Source organism: Syngnathoides biaculeatus, chromosome 14 (genome assembly GCF_019802595.1).
Source record: "Syngnathoides biaculeatus isolate LvHL_M chromosome 14, ASM1980259v1, whole genome shotgun sequence".
Lineage (NCBI taxonomy): Eukaryota > Metazoa > Chordata > Actinopteri > Syngnathiformes > Syngnathidae > Syngnathoides > Syngnathoides biaculeatus.
Window position 1 is genome coordinate 21065063 of NC_084653.1, and position 16718 is coordinate 21081780.

The 16718-nt window shown below is 41.0% G+C and overlaps 1 protein-coding gene across 2 annotated transcripts in view; it reads right to left on the minus strand.

The window, feature by feature from the left end:
- LOC133512594 (neuropilin-2-like) overlaps positions 1-16718 on the minus strand; it is a 111053-nt gene that overhangs the window by 5828 nt on the left and 88507 nt on the right. The window contains exons 14-17 of one of the 2 annotated variants that reach the window (XM_061842376.1): positions 12581-12849; positions 12006-12102; positions 9256-9288; positions 5356-5992 (exon numbers count right to left, since the gene is read on the minus strand). In XM_061842376.1, the coding sequence (XP_061698360.1) occupies positions 5634-5992; positions 9256-9288; positions 12006-12102; positions 12581-12849 (758 nt within the window). In that variant the 3' untranslated portion in view covers positions 5356-5633. Of the gene's footprint in view, positions 1-5355; positions 5993-9255; positions 9289-12005; positions 12103-12580; positions 12850-16718 lie in introns of those variants that run through there. The other variant, XM_061842375.1, reaches the window with a different exon arrangement.

Consider the following 16718-nt stretch of genomic DNA (forward strand, 5'->3'; position numbering starts at 1 on the left):
GAATACAATATAAACAGAGCTTCATTTTTAGTAAGACAATATTCAAATGTGTTCTTCATGAAAAAGGGTCAATACCTACCCACTGTGTCAATAACCAAAGAAAAGTATGGATGCCAGCAAATATTCGGCTTCAAATGACAGAATGTTTATTCATGTTAAAAAAAAATAATAATAATAAAATAACATCAATCCCCATTTTTATCGCAAAGGATCCCCACTCAGGATTTGCGATTTTTGTATAAAAATGCATTTGAACAACTTTCTTGAAACGGGAACGTCGAAATGAAAGCAGGAAATGAAAAAAAATACACAAAGTCTCGTTGACGGCGACGAGCGAGAGGAAAATCAACGTAAAGAGCGTCGTCATATTTGTATATGTATCCCCCCCCCCATTGCATGGGAGGCGTGCACCGATCGTCCCTTTTCAATCATAATTTCAAGTCATCTCTTTAAACATCTTTTGTATATATTCTCATAAAGTTCTTTCAAGTCTTGACAACACGTTTGCCCATGCATTACTATGTAATAACAGAGACAGTTCATCTCCTACAAATCTTACCAATGTCTTTTATGATATGCAGGATTCATGAGTTTCCTTTGGCTGCTGAAAGCTCCACTAAATACCTAATAAACCCAAGAAATAATATATTTACATAATCAAACACCTCTGAAATCAACTTGTCCAAATCAAATTAATGAATAGAAAGAAGGCTTGCAGATTTCAGACGTGGGCAAAAATATGGGCTGGATCCCCTCCAAAAGTATCGGAACAGCAAGGTCCATTCCTTTCTTTTCGTTGTATTCTGAAGAAATTTGGCTTTCAGATCCAAAAGATGAATACGAGAAAAAATGGAAAAATGCATCCAAACTTTTCGGGAGAAGTTTCATCAATACAACAAGACAATGAGGCAAAACAACAGCAAAGGACTTCAGCAAACGTGGAAGATCTTAGACCTCAACCCAAGGGGAGACGACCCCCAGGAACAAACAAGAACTGAAAGCTAAGGTATTTCAAATGAAGAATACAAGTCTGGCTTGATGATACCATGAAATGAAAAGATGGAATTATGAACTTTTGTTACATATTGTCTTTTGTTCTGAAAGCAAATGCGCAGCACTAACACTAGTGCCACGCTAATGCTAATGGAGCCGGTTAAAATATACGACAAAAACTCATGAACTGACCTTGCTGTTCCAATACTTTTGGATGTACGATGTACTACTAATTAATACTACTATTATTATTATTATTATTAATATAGTATTTTTTTAAACATGTAAATTTATCAAAAGTCCTTTAATAATTTGTTGCCATTAATTTCGCCATTTTCCCTACAATTGCGTCATCAAAATGAATGCGTTCTTTTTTCCATTCATTTATCACACGACATAACTCGCATAAAAATAGCATTTAAAAATACTGTACAGGAAATACATGATTTTATTAAATTAATTAATGAATAAAAAATAATTATAATAAAACAATAAGAATGGAGAATGAATTATGATTTAAATAAACAATTTTACATACACATAAAATTCACATACATCTGTCTGTTTGAAAAATGAAATGTGGCCATTGAGTGTAAAAAGTAGGCCCAATAACGTAATAATATTATAATAATATTTTGATATTGTAATTTATATGAATAATAATTATAAAATAATAATAATAAATCCAAATAATAAATTTGGATTGCCCAAAAGGAACAGCATTTGTGACAAAGTCTAACTATGCACACAAAGCTCATAACAGGATCATGATAAAGGAAACGTGGATGAATAAAGTCAACAAATATGTATGAACATTAATGTGAAAGGGTCAGAGAGACGGGCCAAATTCCAAAGTCGGAGCTCCTAAAACGTCCCAAAATGTCCCAAAAATAAACTCAACCTGTAGTTGGAACAAGAAAGTCAACAAATTGCAGCGCTAAGATAGTGAAGTTAAATAAAATTTTAAAAAAGGACAAATGCACACCGGAGGAGAAAGATGAGAATACATAAAAGCAGCACTTCGTGGTTAATTATAATGTTTACTTCCAACCTTTAGGGGGCGCTGCTTGACATAAGAAGTACATCAAAATGAGGCCACCGAGGCAGCAATACGACTGCTACGACTGTACGACAAAAAGTGCAAAGCGAAGGCGTTCCGACACACTTTGGGCGACTAGCGACGGGCTTTTAAAAGTTTTAAACGCTCTTTTGAAGCCCGGAAGCCGCTTCAAAGTTCCTGCAGCTCCAATTAGTCGACACGCCACAAGAGAAGAAGAAGATCAAAACTTTTAACCGCCAAGGAAACACTCGAACCGATTGGCGTTGCGCCTTGGAGGAAAAGAAGTTGAGGAGCCAGAAAATCTTTACAACCGTGTTTTGTTTTTTTTTTTTTAAATTCCATTAACAAATGAGAAATATTAAAGGATTTCAGAGTGGTCAGTGATTGAAAAAAAAAAATGGAAGATTGATTTGAAAGCACTGAAAAATGGCTTCGCCTTGCAAAAAAAAAAAAAAAAAAAAAAAGGTTGAATGCGGGGAAGCCAAAACTCCGCGGCTAAGGCCCATAAATCATTCCTCCATTTGAATTTCAGATCGATATTGATCGGGTTTGGGGAGGGGGGGGGGGTCCTCCAATCATCGACGTGATCTGAAAGGATGCAGATATTAACAAGGCGGAAAAATACAAATGACTTAAACGCAAGTTGAGCCACGCACAAAACTGCATTATTATTATATATATATTTTTTAAATGACGTACACTGGCCCAGGGCAGGATCCGCAGAGTGTGACACTGCGTAAAATAGCCGCGAAGTCCGAGTGCGGACGCGGAGTGTCCTTGGCGGACAGTTTTTTTTTTTTTTTAGGTTCAAACAAGCTCCCCTCCTTTTTTTCAGCTCGTTGCTTCCTTCGGTCCAAACCTCAACCTGCCTTCCATGAAAAATAGAAGAAAAAAAATATATATATCTATCTTTAGAAAGCAAAGAGAGCAGTTCCTCTCGTGCTTTCATCTGGCGCCATTCTTTGGAGGAAAAGCCATCGCGCTTAATGGGCCCGTCTCGCCGTCAAGAGATTTTTTTTTTTTTTTTTTTTTGGGACTCTCATTTTCTCTCCCGTGTTTTATCCAGGAAGGATTTGCAGCGCGGGGGGGTGGGGAATAAGAACAGAAGGGTTGAATAAAATGGCCGAGCGTGAACGGAATGATGTGGGGAGAAGGAAAATCCTGAAAAGCGCCCAAAAAAACTACTGCAGGATCAAGCACATTTCAATATAAACAGAACAAAAAACATTTCAGGTGAATGAAGAACAAACGTCAACTCTGACATCAACAAAAGTCTTTTAAGACTTTGGGCACATTATGAAGATACTGTACAAGTATTGACTGTATATTAATGTGTTATTACATTCAATGATCACCGGTGTCGAAATATAACTAACTTTAAAAAAAAAAAAAACACACACACACAGAAATATGTGGATGAATATTCAAAATTAAAACGTTTCCTTGAATTTTATCCAAAGAATTTGTTTTTCAAAAGAGAAATTCAAAAATTAAACTGCCTCGAATTTTCTTTTGAAAGTTAATAATGTTGTTTGTTTAGCAAAAACGCGGCCAAACTTTCAAAGAACCCCAAATGGGAGCTCTAACAGAGGTGTACATTAATGTTGATTTAAAGTTAAAATGTAATCAGTAAGAAAAGATGAGAACAAAAGGCCTCAAAGAAGTTTTAAGATAAAGGCTTAACGGCTATAAAGGTCACAACGCACGGTTGGTCTCGTCCAATGAGCAAAAAGCAAAACGTTTTGCTCGTTCCCAAGCAACCAATCAACCTAACGTCAGCAAAAATGGGGAAATATGATTAATAGCCGCAGCCACGGACAGTCAAAGATCGATTTTTTTTTTTTTTTGGGTGATTCATTTCAATCACTGATCACACAAAGATGCAGACACACGCTGAAAGTCTTCCGTCGGATTCGAGCAAATGCCCATTAAAGACAGAGGCACAACTTTTCAGACATTAACAGTTTGTATTTTTTTTTTTTTTGTAAATCATTCAAATGCATATCTAGGCTGTTTTATTTCATGTGCTGTAATGTCTTCGTGCATATGCTTTAGACATTTTGTTGCCAAGTGTCTTTCTCTTGCAACATGTCCACCCTCAAAAGCGTACTGTAGTACTTTAGTTAAAAAATAAATAAAAATAAAAAAATGAGTGTCACGTTTGAACCAAATCAACAGGTGGCGCTACTGTTTCAGCCAATCAGGAGGCCAAAGAAAGACAATTGCAGAAAAGGCACATTAACAAATTGGAAAAATATGTGACTGTATCACAAATAAACAATAATAAATAATGGTCTGATATTATATAAGAGGCGGCTTTCCCATCGCAATTACGAGGACAAAAACTAATACGCTGGTGTCAAACACAAGGCGCGGGGGCCAGATCCGGCCCGCAAAAGTACATCACGTGCGTCAACTTCGGGTTCCTCGCTAAAATACCACAAATGATTGAGAACTGCAAGCATTTTTTTGTTTGTTTTTTCACTAGTCCCCCGTTTAAAATAAAATTCATAATACTGTTCATTTGGCGCTGATTACAAAGCTAATCATCCATGACTTTGTTGCGCATTTGGATTAATATAAAGTGATTACATGTTTCTACCGTTTCACAGTCATAACGATCCTCTGACGGAAACCATAACTATGATGAGGCCAGTGGCAAAAAAAGTGTTTGACACCCGTGAGACAAAACAAAACAAAACAAAAAAACACACGTGGACTCTACAGCACAGGTGTCAAACTCAAGGCCCGGGGGCCAGATCTGGCCCGCCACGTGATTTTATGTGGCCCGCGAAGCCAAACCTAGAGTGTCAATTTCCATGATTCGTGTAAAAAAAAAATCTGAAACAAAATTTCCAATTGTCATATACCATAAATGATAAAAGTTGTGATATTACAAGCATTTTTGTGTTACCAAACGTGTATAGTTGAAAAACGCATTGCCCTTGATTTCTGATTCCAAAACTAAATTCATAAATTGATGATGTAAATATGATGAGGTGACTAAATATTTGTGTTTGCCCTTCGAGGGAAACCGGAACAACAATGTGGCCCGCGAGAAAAATGAGTTTGACACCCCTGCTCTACAGTGATGGACCAAAGCAACAACATAGACAACATTCACCGCGGAAAGTCTTCTACGTAGCTTGATTTCGCTCTTTTTGTCTTCTCGTCATCCCCAGGAAAAACAAAACAAAACTGTTTCCATGTAGTACGTGAAACATGGACAGGTTATGAGGTGTCAGGCAGGGTCCGTGCTCCAGGTCAGAGTGGAGCAGACAGACATATCCTGCTCTAAACAAGTGCCGTGAGAACAAATGCGTTCGGCGGTCTGGTCCGTTTCAGGTCAAAAGATGCCAGAAACGCCAGCTGAAGTCAGACACTTGCGGATTGTTCTTCTCTTATCGGCGTGACGCCTCCTCCCGAGCAGGAAGCGGGAAACCGAGACGCGTCCCGGTCGGCCCGTCACGGGGCTCATCCGCGACGGGATGTCTTGTTTTTTCTGCGTTTGAACGGCGGCCTTCCGGGAAGTCCTCGTGGCCTTCAAAATAAAGCAACATTCCCAGGCGGTCCACAGATTTCAACAATGGGAATCCCAGCAGTCGTCTTTCTCCTGTCCGACGACCAACGTGCTTTCGAGGCTCGGCCCGCTTTGCGGGCGAGGCGGCTTTCGGTCGGTGTTGTGGTTGAGATTGCAGCTGGAGTTTTGGTTGTAGAAGCAGTTTGGGTGGCTGTTGTGGTACATGACCGAATGATGGTGGCTACCGCCGGTCTTGGCGGACCCCCAGCGGCGCCGACAGCGGCACAGCGCCGCCGCCGCAATTACAGTGACCAGCAGAAGGAGGGCGCCTCCTCCCGCTAACAGGTAGTACCAGTGGGCGGCAAAGGGCTGCACCGCCACAGTGTTTACAGTGGGCTCCATCCCAGACATGGCACCCCCTGGTGGGCAGGAGGACACATTACTGGTTGGGTGAGCGACGGTGGAAGGCGGGCATGCAGGCTACGTTGGGGCTGGGGGGGGGGGGGGGTTAAAAGCTTCACTGACTATTAGTCACGCCATTGTCAAGCCGTCAAACTGGAGCCTTGAAAACCATGACATGCCTCGTGTCGGGTTAGAAACGATGTAAATAATTAAAATGAAATCATTATAACCTCACTTATGTATAAACTTTGATGATCAGAGAGCAGATTGTTCTCCTCACTCTCGGATGATCACTTTGCTGTGGGACCAAGCGGGACGTGTGCGGCAGTTGAACGAAAAAGATGACAACAGATGAAATATAAAAATAAACAGACAATATTTGGCGGGGGGGGGGATTAAACCAATGCAACAGTAAAATGTACATAATTGTTTGGCTATTGTTTACGCGATAGGTTAGGCAAATGATTTTTTTAACTTTTCAAACAATTTCTGAGCTCAGCTAAAAATCTTTAAAAATGATTTTTTTTTTTTGCACTGAGATTGAGACTAAGTCATTCAACGTTATCTTGCGCTTTTAAAATTGGTTTGGTGAGTGGTCAGTAAGCGCAGCAGTGAGCAGAAATGCGATAAACATTATTGCGGCCATCATAATGTCAGGTATCTTCTGCACTAGCAATTCATGGATTTCCGATGACGTCACCACAGTCCCGGGATTCCCTTGTCCGCCATCTTGTGTGTCACTAGCAGGAATTGGTAACCTATCTATTGGCAAACTCGCCTTCACCTCCAAGCGAGCGAGATGCTTCAAAATAAACGAGTCCTTTTCGTCATGAGTTTTGCATGACGCAAAACCGCCAAAGCGTTGCCGCACATTGACGACGTGAAATTGTGTATGCCATGCGTTCGAAACTGAGATTTTTGGATTTAGGCGGATGTGGCGGCATTAACAAAAATGCAGTTTTGGGAGTAAATGAGAGGAAGCTGTGAGGGACAAAAAGTTCAAGACTCACACCATTTTTCATCGGGGCATTACTACTACTACTACTACTACTGTGCATGTTGCTTACGCAGTACCTCAATGATAAAGACCACAACTGAAAGCTACTGCAGTCCAAATAAACACCTTCATTGTTTGTTTCTCATTTTCTGTAATGAACAGACAATGTTTTTTTTTCCTAATTAGTGCACACTTAATGAAGATTTAATGAATAAATACAAATTGTCACAGTAATGCTCTACTAATTTCACTTTAGCTTTGTCGACAAACTGAGAGAAATGATTCCTTCTGATAAATTAAAGGAATTGAAAGTCAATCACACACAACATACCTTCCAATCCCATCATGCATTTGATGTGTATTTATTCTAATCTCAACTCCAATCCAAATCTGAATATTTCCAACCCAAGGTATACTGTATATAATTTTTTTTTCTTTTCCAAAGATTAATACTTTTAAAGTGTTTGCAATGTCTAATTTCAAGCGCATCTTATCTACATGAATTTTTTTGTTCTACTGTGCCATAAAATGTGTAACTGCTTCAATGCTTTTACCCCAAAAATATAAGTGTTATGAATTAAAGTCCGTGAACTTTGACCTAGTTTCCCATGTCTGGAAAAATGACTCATGTCGGGGGCGGAGCCTCGTTACGTCACTCCAGGTGGACCTGCAATTTTGCGACTGGTACTGTCGGGTTTGGCATCAGTTTACCGCGTGAAATTATATTTATGGTGAAGTAAGAAATCACCAGCTATTGCTCCAAAATTAACATGGCAACATTTTAAACAGATTTCGTTCATTAAAATATAAAATATTTGTGAAAATATATCAACTTAGAGTGTGGACTTCGTTGTCATCTTCTGTTTGTTTTGGTGCGATAATAAGCGAGCCTTGCGGATAGTTTCTCACACAAGCACAGGTAGATCCATCGTGGGACACTTCAGAATAGCATTCATTGCTCAAAATATCGGAAAAATCATCGTCGTTCTTACAGTGCATTCCAATGCTCGCCGTTGTTGGCGTCACGTTCCTACTCTGTCGTCTTTTTTCGGCGAATCCAGCAATGTGCGATCATTTTTTTGCCCATAGTCGAAAAACAAAAATGTTTCCTTCACAACGGAATTCAGATCCAAATTCTGCATTAAAAAAAAACTGTATAATATTAGCAAAAAGTTGCATAGAGGACAAGACACTCCCGGTTTAAAGCGTTAAAATCCGATTGAGAATTAATGAGCTTGAATGGGCACATCTGAGAGAACCGTGTCTGGATTCTAGTTCCTCCTTTCTTTTTTTTTTTTTTTTTTACTATTTATAGGAATGGAAGAAAAAAAAAATAACAGCGCTGACAGCAGTCAAACAAGGCGTCTCATCTTTTTCTCGCAAAAAGCAAGCACATAAAAACACTCCAGTGGTGTTTTTGTTTGTTTCTTTTCAAGACACTCTCCCGCCGAGTTGAGACATTGACACGTTGAAAACACGTCGTGACGTTCCTCGGGAAAGGCCAAAAGTTATTCATCTTTTTTTTTTTTCCTGTCACGCCAAGTTGATGATGTGTGTACTATATTTGCTGACATCAGTATGAGAAGCACATTGCGTACAATATTAACGACCGTTCATGCTCAACATAGCTGCGGTTGTATAAACAATGTGTGAAAATTCTGTCGTCGCGAGCCACTGATATCCATCTTTCCATTATCCGTCCAATTTTCACTAAAAATAATTTACTATTGCCTGTCTGCAAGCTAAAAAAAATGTTATGAAGCTTTATTATGAATCACATTACTGGTGGCATTATTTTATTTTTGGCTGAAGGTAGAAATAAAAATATCTTCAGGCAGCAAGAGTAAGAATGTGTAACAGTTTTCGCGGTGGCCTAACCCAATTGGACGGGGTGCCGCCAATCTATTTCAAAAAATATTTCCTTTCACAATCGTCTCCCACATCGCTGAGAGATTAAAAACATTCATAACGGAGCGAAGAGTCGGCAGGTTGGCAAAAGCTGCTCAAAATACATTTGGAAACTTTGTCACCGAGATGACACACGGCCAGAGTGCAAAGGAGACACGCTCGGACATTACAGAGGCTCAAATTAGACATTTTTGAGGTGACTTTGGTCATTCTGAAAATGAAGACAAGTTTGCAGTGGTGTAATAAACGTGTATTTTTCCATCTGTGTAAATGAAACTTTGGATGCTATCAAATGTCCACAACGAGTGCAGGACTCGAGCTGAGCAACAAGCAGGAAGCACAGACATCGCCAGAGGAAATCGAACAAAAACTTACTTGTTATGCCAGGAGTCAAGGGGTGGAAAGTCTCTGTGGAAAGAAAGAAAACGACAGTTTACTGAATTGAAGACGGGTTGGCCTCACAGTTCTGAGGTCCCGGGTTCAATCCCAGCCCTCCCTGTGTGGAGTTTGCATGTTCTCCCCGTGCCTGCGTGGGTTTTCTCCGGGTACTCCTGTTTCCTCCCACATCCCAAAATCATGTACCGTAATTTCTGCCGACTTTTTTCACACGCTTTCAACCGCGGGGATGCGGCTAATTTGTATATGTGTTATATGTGCCGAGGAAGTGACTTTTACCGGTCCGGCCCTGTTAGCACTGCACTCGCGTGTTACTGCTGTGTCTCAGTGATTTTTATCAGTTTTACCAGTGCATGTTTTTTTTTTTTTTTTTTTTTTAACCAGCACGAGCGCGTGTGGTGCTAGCATTAGCATTAGTGCGGCGGCGCTGCTAGTGTTAGCATTAGCCAGCGTTAAACTCTCTGTGTACAGTCTTTGTAAATCGCTCGTGTTTCAATGTGGGCACTTGCGGCTTTTACACAGCGGCAGCCTATGTATGTACCAAATGGTATTTCCTTTACAAATGTACTGGGTGAGGCTTATAACCAGGTGCGCTCTATAGGGAATTATGGTATTACGGTAAATTACGGTAATATTAATTGGAGACTCTAAATTGCACCTAAGAGTGATTGTAAGTGCGACTGGTTGCCTGTCTCTATGTGCCCTGCGACTGGCTTGCAACCGATTCAAGGTATGCCCTGCCTACTGCCTGTGGACGGCTGGGATAGGCTCCAACACTCCCCACGACCCTTGTGAGGATAAGCGGCTAAGAAGATGGATGGATGGATGAATTCAAAATGTCTCTCCGTGCACTTTCAAAGAGTTATCAGTTTCGTCTCTTTCACTCAAGTCATTGTTGTCTGCTTTCAACGTCACACAGGACAATATTAAATTGGACGTTTTAGCATTTTTCCAAGCACTGTTAGGTGTTAGCACTGCGCTACTACAGTGCTACGATTTGTACTGTAGCTTCTCAGTGGCTCAGCACGTTGCCAACAGAGTTTTCCAGCGTTGCACTCGAGCGCAGACAAAAAAAATGTCAAAACAGCCAAATAAATGATGGGAGTAGTTGAAAAGCAACTACATTCAAGTCTGCGAATTATTAGTATAATTGAAGACAAACTAGGCTAAGAGCTATTATGCATGTGGCTTCTTTTTTCTCATGCTTACTAGAATATATCCACTTATGGATCATATTACTTGCACTTTTTGTGTTTTTAACTTTTTTTTTAAATACTTTGTTTGTAATTTTCATTGTTTTTATCCCGTTTTAAATGTTTTATCTCTTTGTTTTCAAATGCCTTAAATCATCACATTGCGTTACCTCGTGTATGAAATGGGCTATACAAACAAATTTTCCTTGCTTTTTATGTTATGAATTGTAATATTTTAAAAATATTTTGTTTGTAATTTTTATTGTTTTTATCCCGTTTTAAATGTTTTATCTCTTTGTTTTCAAATGCCTTTAATCACGTAAAGCACATTGAGTTACCTTTCGTATGAAATGCGCTATACAAATACATTTTCTTTTCTTTTTATTTTATGAATTGTAATTTTAAAAAAATATTTTGTTTCTAATTTAATTTTTTTTATCCTGTTTTAAATGTTTTATCTCTTTCTTCTCAAATGCCTTTAATCATCTAAAGCATATTGAGTTAGCTCGCGTTTGAAATGCTCTATACAAATAAATTTGCTTCGCTTATTTTTTATGAATTGTAATTTTTTTCAAGATTTTGTCATTTTTATTCTTTTTATCCCATTTTAAATGTTTTATCTCTTTGTTTTCAAATGCCTTTAATCATGTAAAGCACATTACGTTACCTGGTGTATGAAATGCACTATACAAATAAATTTGATTTGCTTCTTATTTTATGAATTGTAATTTTTTTGCTTCAATTTCCTTTTAAAAGTCCTTTTAACAATGGTGGAAAACGTGTTTGAATGTCCTCATAGTTGACTTTGCGGATGCTGAACGTCACAATTGCAAAAGGGTGGAAAAATCGACGATTATGAAAGGGGAGGCGGATGTAAACATATTGAAACGGACTGAAGTTTACAGCTTTGTGATGAATTACGTCAGGGGACGTGTTAAGAGATGAACGTGACGACACAGGATGCGGCAGCACGAGGAAAACAAGAAAATGATCAAATGAATGAGATGAATCAGAAAATGAATAACTCAACTTTGTCAGACATTTCAAACTAACTAACTAGTTATAACTACATTTTTTAACAGTTCGTGTGTCAGAGCATCTCACACACACACACACACACACACACACACATCTGTCTCTCTCTCTCTCTCTCTCTCTCTCAAAACATTGCTTGCAGGCGTTCCTTCATTTGTCGTTTGAAGGCCTGTTGATGACCCAGACGGAGCGGAAAGGAAACATGAGAGAAACCAGGAGAAGAAAGGAGGGGAATCAAAAAATTACAGGGTGCAATGATGCCGGAGAAAAACTAAAGGAGAGAGAGATGTGTAATAAAAGATAAATCAGAATCGTGCCCAATGGCAGTTTGTGGCCTACTTTCATTTTTATTTTGCCTTCTTAATGCCGGTAAATGCAAAATAAAATAATGAGTTTCCCCTCGTTCCGACTTGCTCGCGCTCACTCTCGGCTGGGAGAGGAGAACTTATTAGTGGGAGATGGAGAAAAGTCCGTGAACGCGAGAAAGTTTCGACGACTTACGTGTGCACTGCTCCAGGTTGACCGTGTTGCTCATGTGGATGTTGTCGATTCTGATGTGGCCTCTGGTCGGATACTCGAAAAAACCTTCGAACACCACCTGCACCACAGAACCAACACCATCAATTGTGTTTGTTCTGCGTGAATCTCGAGTTCTGAACGGATGCTGTACACACGGGAAACTGCATCCCAAAAAACAAGGATGGACATTAGAATACTTGTAATAATATTTTTGTTATTGTTGGTGTGAGAAAAGAGTCTACATAGAGGGAGCTAACCATCTATCTATCTATCTATCTATCTATCTATCTATCTATCTATCTATCTATCTATCTATCTATCTATCTATCTATCTATCTATCTATCTATCTATCTATCTATCTATCTATCTATCTATCTATCTATCTATCTATCCATCCATCCATCCATCCATCCATCCATCCATCCATCCGTCCGTCTATCTGCCCACCCATCATTTTACTTCTCACTGACTTCCGAGTTTTTCTTTGTCAAAATAGAAAGTGAGTCCCTTCTCTCAGCTGTCGCTTTAGTTGGAATATGACCGACGCCGCCCCCACCTGATATTCTTTGGGGCTTTGGGGCAAAATGGTGCGGCCCTCCCTCCAGTGAGGCCCCTGATCTCCTTTCAGAGACCACAGCAGCGTCTCCTCCTGCTCGCTGTCCCTGAGCAGGACCCGCAGGCTCCCCAGCGCCTCCCCCTGAAGCTGGTAGTAAAAGAGCAGGCAGAGCGGGCCTTGCTCGGGGGCCACCTCCGGGCTCAGGAGCCTGGCGCGCTTGCGCTGGGTGTGGGGCCCCGCGTCCAGGTGCAGGTAGTTCCCCGAGAAGTCTGCAGCATGAGAAAAAGACCAGTGCTGTGTTATTTTTTCAGATACAAGATACACGGACGCTTTCTTTTAATTCAAGAAAACGCCAAATGGGGATCGAAAATATGCACGCAGATCATTATACAGAACCGCTCCAAGCAATTAATTTTACAGACGGAAAAGAGGCCCGAGCGACTGTACCGTGGCTGAAAGTGGTTACTTGGAGCGGAGGGCATTACCGCCATCCTTCTGCGGTCTGAGGCGAAGCCACAAATGAAACCGCCGTTTCATCATCGCCGCTAATGGCCATGGCCGCACACGCGCGCGCGCACACACACACACACACACACACACACACACACACCACACACACACACACACACACACACTCTCTCTATCCATCCATTCACCCACAAACCCACTCATCTATCTATCTATCTATCTATCTATCTATCTATCTATCTATCTATCTATCTATCTATCTATCCACCCACAAACCCACCCATCTGTCTATCTGTCCGTGCATCCGTCCATCTACCCACAAACCCACCCATCTATCTATCTATCTATCTATCTATCTATCTATCTATCTATCTATCTATCTATCTATCTATCTATCCATCCATCATCCATCCATCCATCCATCCATCCATCCATCCATCATCCATCCATCCATCTATCTATCTATCTATCTACTATCTATCTATCTATCTATCTATCTATCTATCTATCTATCTATCTATCTATCTATCTATCTATCTATCTATCTATCTATCTATCTATCTATCTATCTATCTATCTATCTATCTATCTATCTATCCATGTAATCTGCTCAGACAGCAACATAACACAGCTAATGAATTATGTATTTGGGCTGAGTTAACTCCGTTTCTCGACTTGGAGGCATTAAAAAGGGGACCTAAATTACAGTTGCTCATTAAGTACGTACATTTAGGAGAGAAAAAAAAGTAGCTTTTTTCACCCCCCGCCCTTCTCCCTGCTTTTGATCTTGGCCAGCATACAAAGGAAGAGAATTAATTAACAAGTCTCCACGGGCGAGCTGGGCGGAGACGCTCGCAGGGAGCGTATTCGTGATCACGTGAGTGCGCGTGTTCGCATCATTTGTAGTTGTGCCGCTTATTTTTACGCGTACAACTGTCAGTTGTCATGTATGACTGAAATGTTAAGCACCTTGTTTGTATTTCTGATGATTAGTGGGTGCTGGATTTGGGCACGGGTGACCTGCCCATTGTTGACTGCGGCGAGATAGCGTGAGTATGAAAAGTGTACACACCCCCGTGTTCCAAAAGTTTTTCCTTCCGTTAATGTGTAGTTGAAAGGAAATACCGCCTTTCAAAGAGGAAAGCAAAACTATTAATGTGGTTGCACACGTATGTCCACAGTTTTGAAACCGGGGTAAAATGGGAATCAGCTCACACCTGCCTCCATTTAACGTGCCTGTGATGAACCCCAAATAAAGTTCAGATGTTCGATGAGGCTTTTATTTATTCAAGGGTATCAGTCATTACAAAACAAACAGACAAAAAAACAACAACAATACCACTGGAGCAGTTGACCTCGTTATCAGAGGGTGTGCAAACTTGTGTAACCACATTATCGCAGTTGTTGATTTTTATTTCTCACTTACTTCCAAGTTTTTCTTTCAAATGAGTTGCACATAATAATTGCTTCTTTTATTATCACATAAACTTGGCATTTGAGTGGGGCTGTCCAGATTTTTATGTCGACTGCATTACAGGTGCGTCTACAAGTTCATTTATTTCAGCAGTCCAATTAAAAAGTGTTTCCCCAAGACATTCAGATATTCCTAATACCATTTCCATTTTTATGGGGAAACACCCTGTCCTTTTTTTTTTTTTTTAAATGATGAAATAAGTGCGCACGGGTCACATCCACTTACGCCGCACTCGAGCACTTCACTTCATTCGACACATTACGTCGACGTTACATTTTTTTAATCCGCGTGAAGGTCACCACGTCCACGGGCAGGCAGACGGGAGTAATCAGACTTTGAGTCGCTCGTCCGAACTTTGCTATAATTAATACGTGGCGACACAATTACAGGGCAAAATAATGTTCAGGTCTGAAAATGCGAGATAAGACTCCCACAGAGAGCTGACACCTATTGGACCGAAAGCAATTCAAAGCAAATGGTTTAGGTGTTTCAAATTGATATCCTCGTCAGTGGCTCTTTTTTTTTTGTTGCCGCTTTTATAAACTCCTTTTCTTTCGCTTTTCAATTACAGGCATGTCTACCGTGGAGAGTTTCTTTCTCTGAAAATCTCACCGGGGTATAAAATTCAGTCATGGCCTATCTGAGATCAAAAGGATCCTTTCTTGAGCTCTGTTCTGTTCAGGTCGGGTTTTTTTTTCCCCCCGCTTTTAAAGCCGCTAAAATAGCTTTCAGTGACAAGCGCCGGGGTTTTGATCTGCATAGGGAGACAGCTTGCTGACAGGGTGCCTCGCACATGTGGCTGTAGAACAAGACTTAATGTCATGTTGCTGTCGAACAGGGAACTTTCTCCCCCTCCTCTATTACAGCCAAATTTACTTTCTCATAAACTCGCACGCTCGGAAAGGCTCGAGCACAAACCCGCACACAAACGTGAAAGCCGGTCTAACCGCGAAGGAGCTGTGCAGTCAACCTTAAAGTGTTTGGCTTTGATTCACAAACAGAAAGGCTCAATATACGGCAAGGTCATGGCTGCGCGTGGGAGGGGGCTCTTGAGTGCTCCATATGTGGGCCGACCCACCTTGGGTGGTTAAATGCGTGTGTTTGTGTCTGCGAGGAGCCTCGGGGAGAGCTGGAGAGCTAAGGCTTGCACTTCTGTCAGAGCCATCATCTGATTTATCTGACCGCTGCGGTCTGCGCGTTGAGTACAGTAGCGCTCACCAGTGTGTGGATCGGAGGGTGGGTTGATGCGGCGAGCGTGTGGTTGATAAAACAGTGCAGGACTACCTCGGGCTCTCTCCATTTAAAATGAACACGTGAGAAAAGCACCAGTGACAGAAACGGGAAAAGTCGGCGAGAAGGCGCCATAACGCTAATGGACGTGAAGGGGGTGAATGAATGAACTGATGATGCGCTAGTATCCTCAAAATAAACGACTCATGTAATGTAATTTCCGGCCTACAGAGCGCACCTGGTTATAAGCCTCACCCAGTACATTTGTAGAGGAAATACCATTTGGTACATACATCGGCCGCAGCTGTGTAGAAGCCGCAAGTGCCCAGATTGAAACACGAGATATTTACAAAGAAAGACGGTACACAGAGAGTTTAACGCTAGGGCCACCGTGCTAACGCTAGCACCACGCTAACGGGGCCGGTTAAAAAAAACATACCAGTAAAAATCACTGAGACACGGCACTAACACGTTAGCGCAGCGCTAACAGGGTCGATGTGACGGTCTGAGCGCTCCCGGCGCGGCAAAGTCCCTTTGTGAGTAATGTACATGCGCGTATATTTTGTAAACTTCCGGCCAGTCTGAAACATCCCCATCGATGCTTCAACGTGTGCCATTCGACAACTTGTCACCGCTATGGACATCTCAGAAAGACGAACACAGCAAACGTACATCTATGTGTATATCTTTTTTATCAACTTTTGTTTTAAGGTTAGGTTAGGGTGAGGTTGTAACGTACGTTAGCTCCCTCTACGTAGAAGAAGGGGAACTATGAGAGCGGGAGATTTCCCAGAGTTCCCCTGTTAGTAACGCATGCGCATTGATCATAAGAAGACTTTTTACCACGGGGGAGCACTCAGACCGTCACACCAGACAGGTAAAAGTCACTTCCTCAGCACACATAGTCCACCGGTCTCACTCTTATCGAGTGCCCCTTTGCGATCGTTAGGAAAAAATGTACAAATT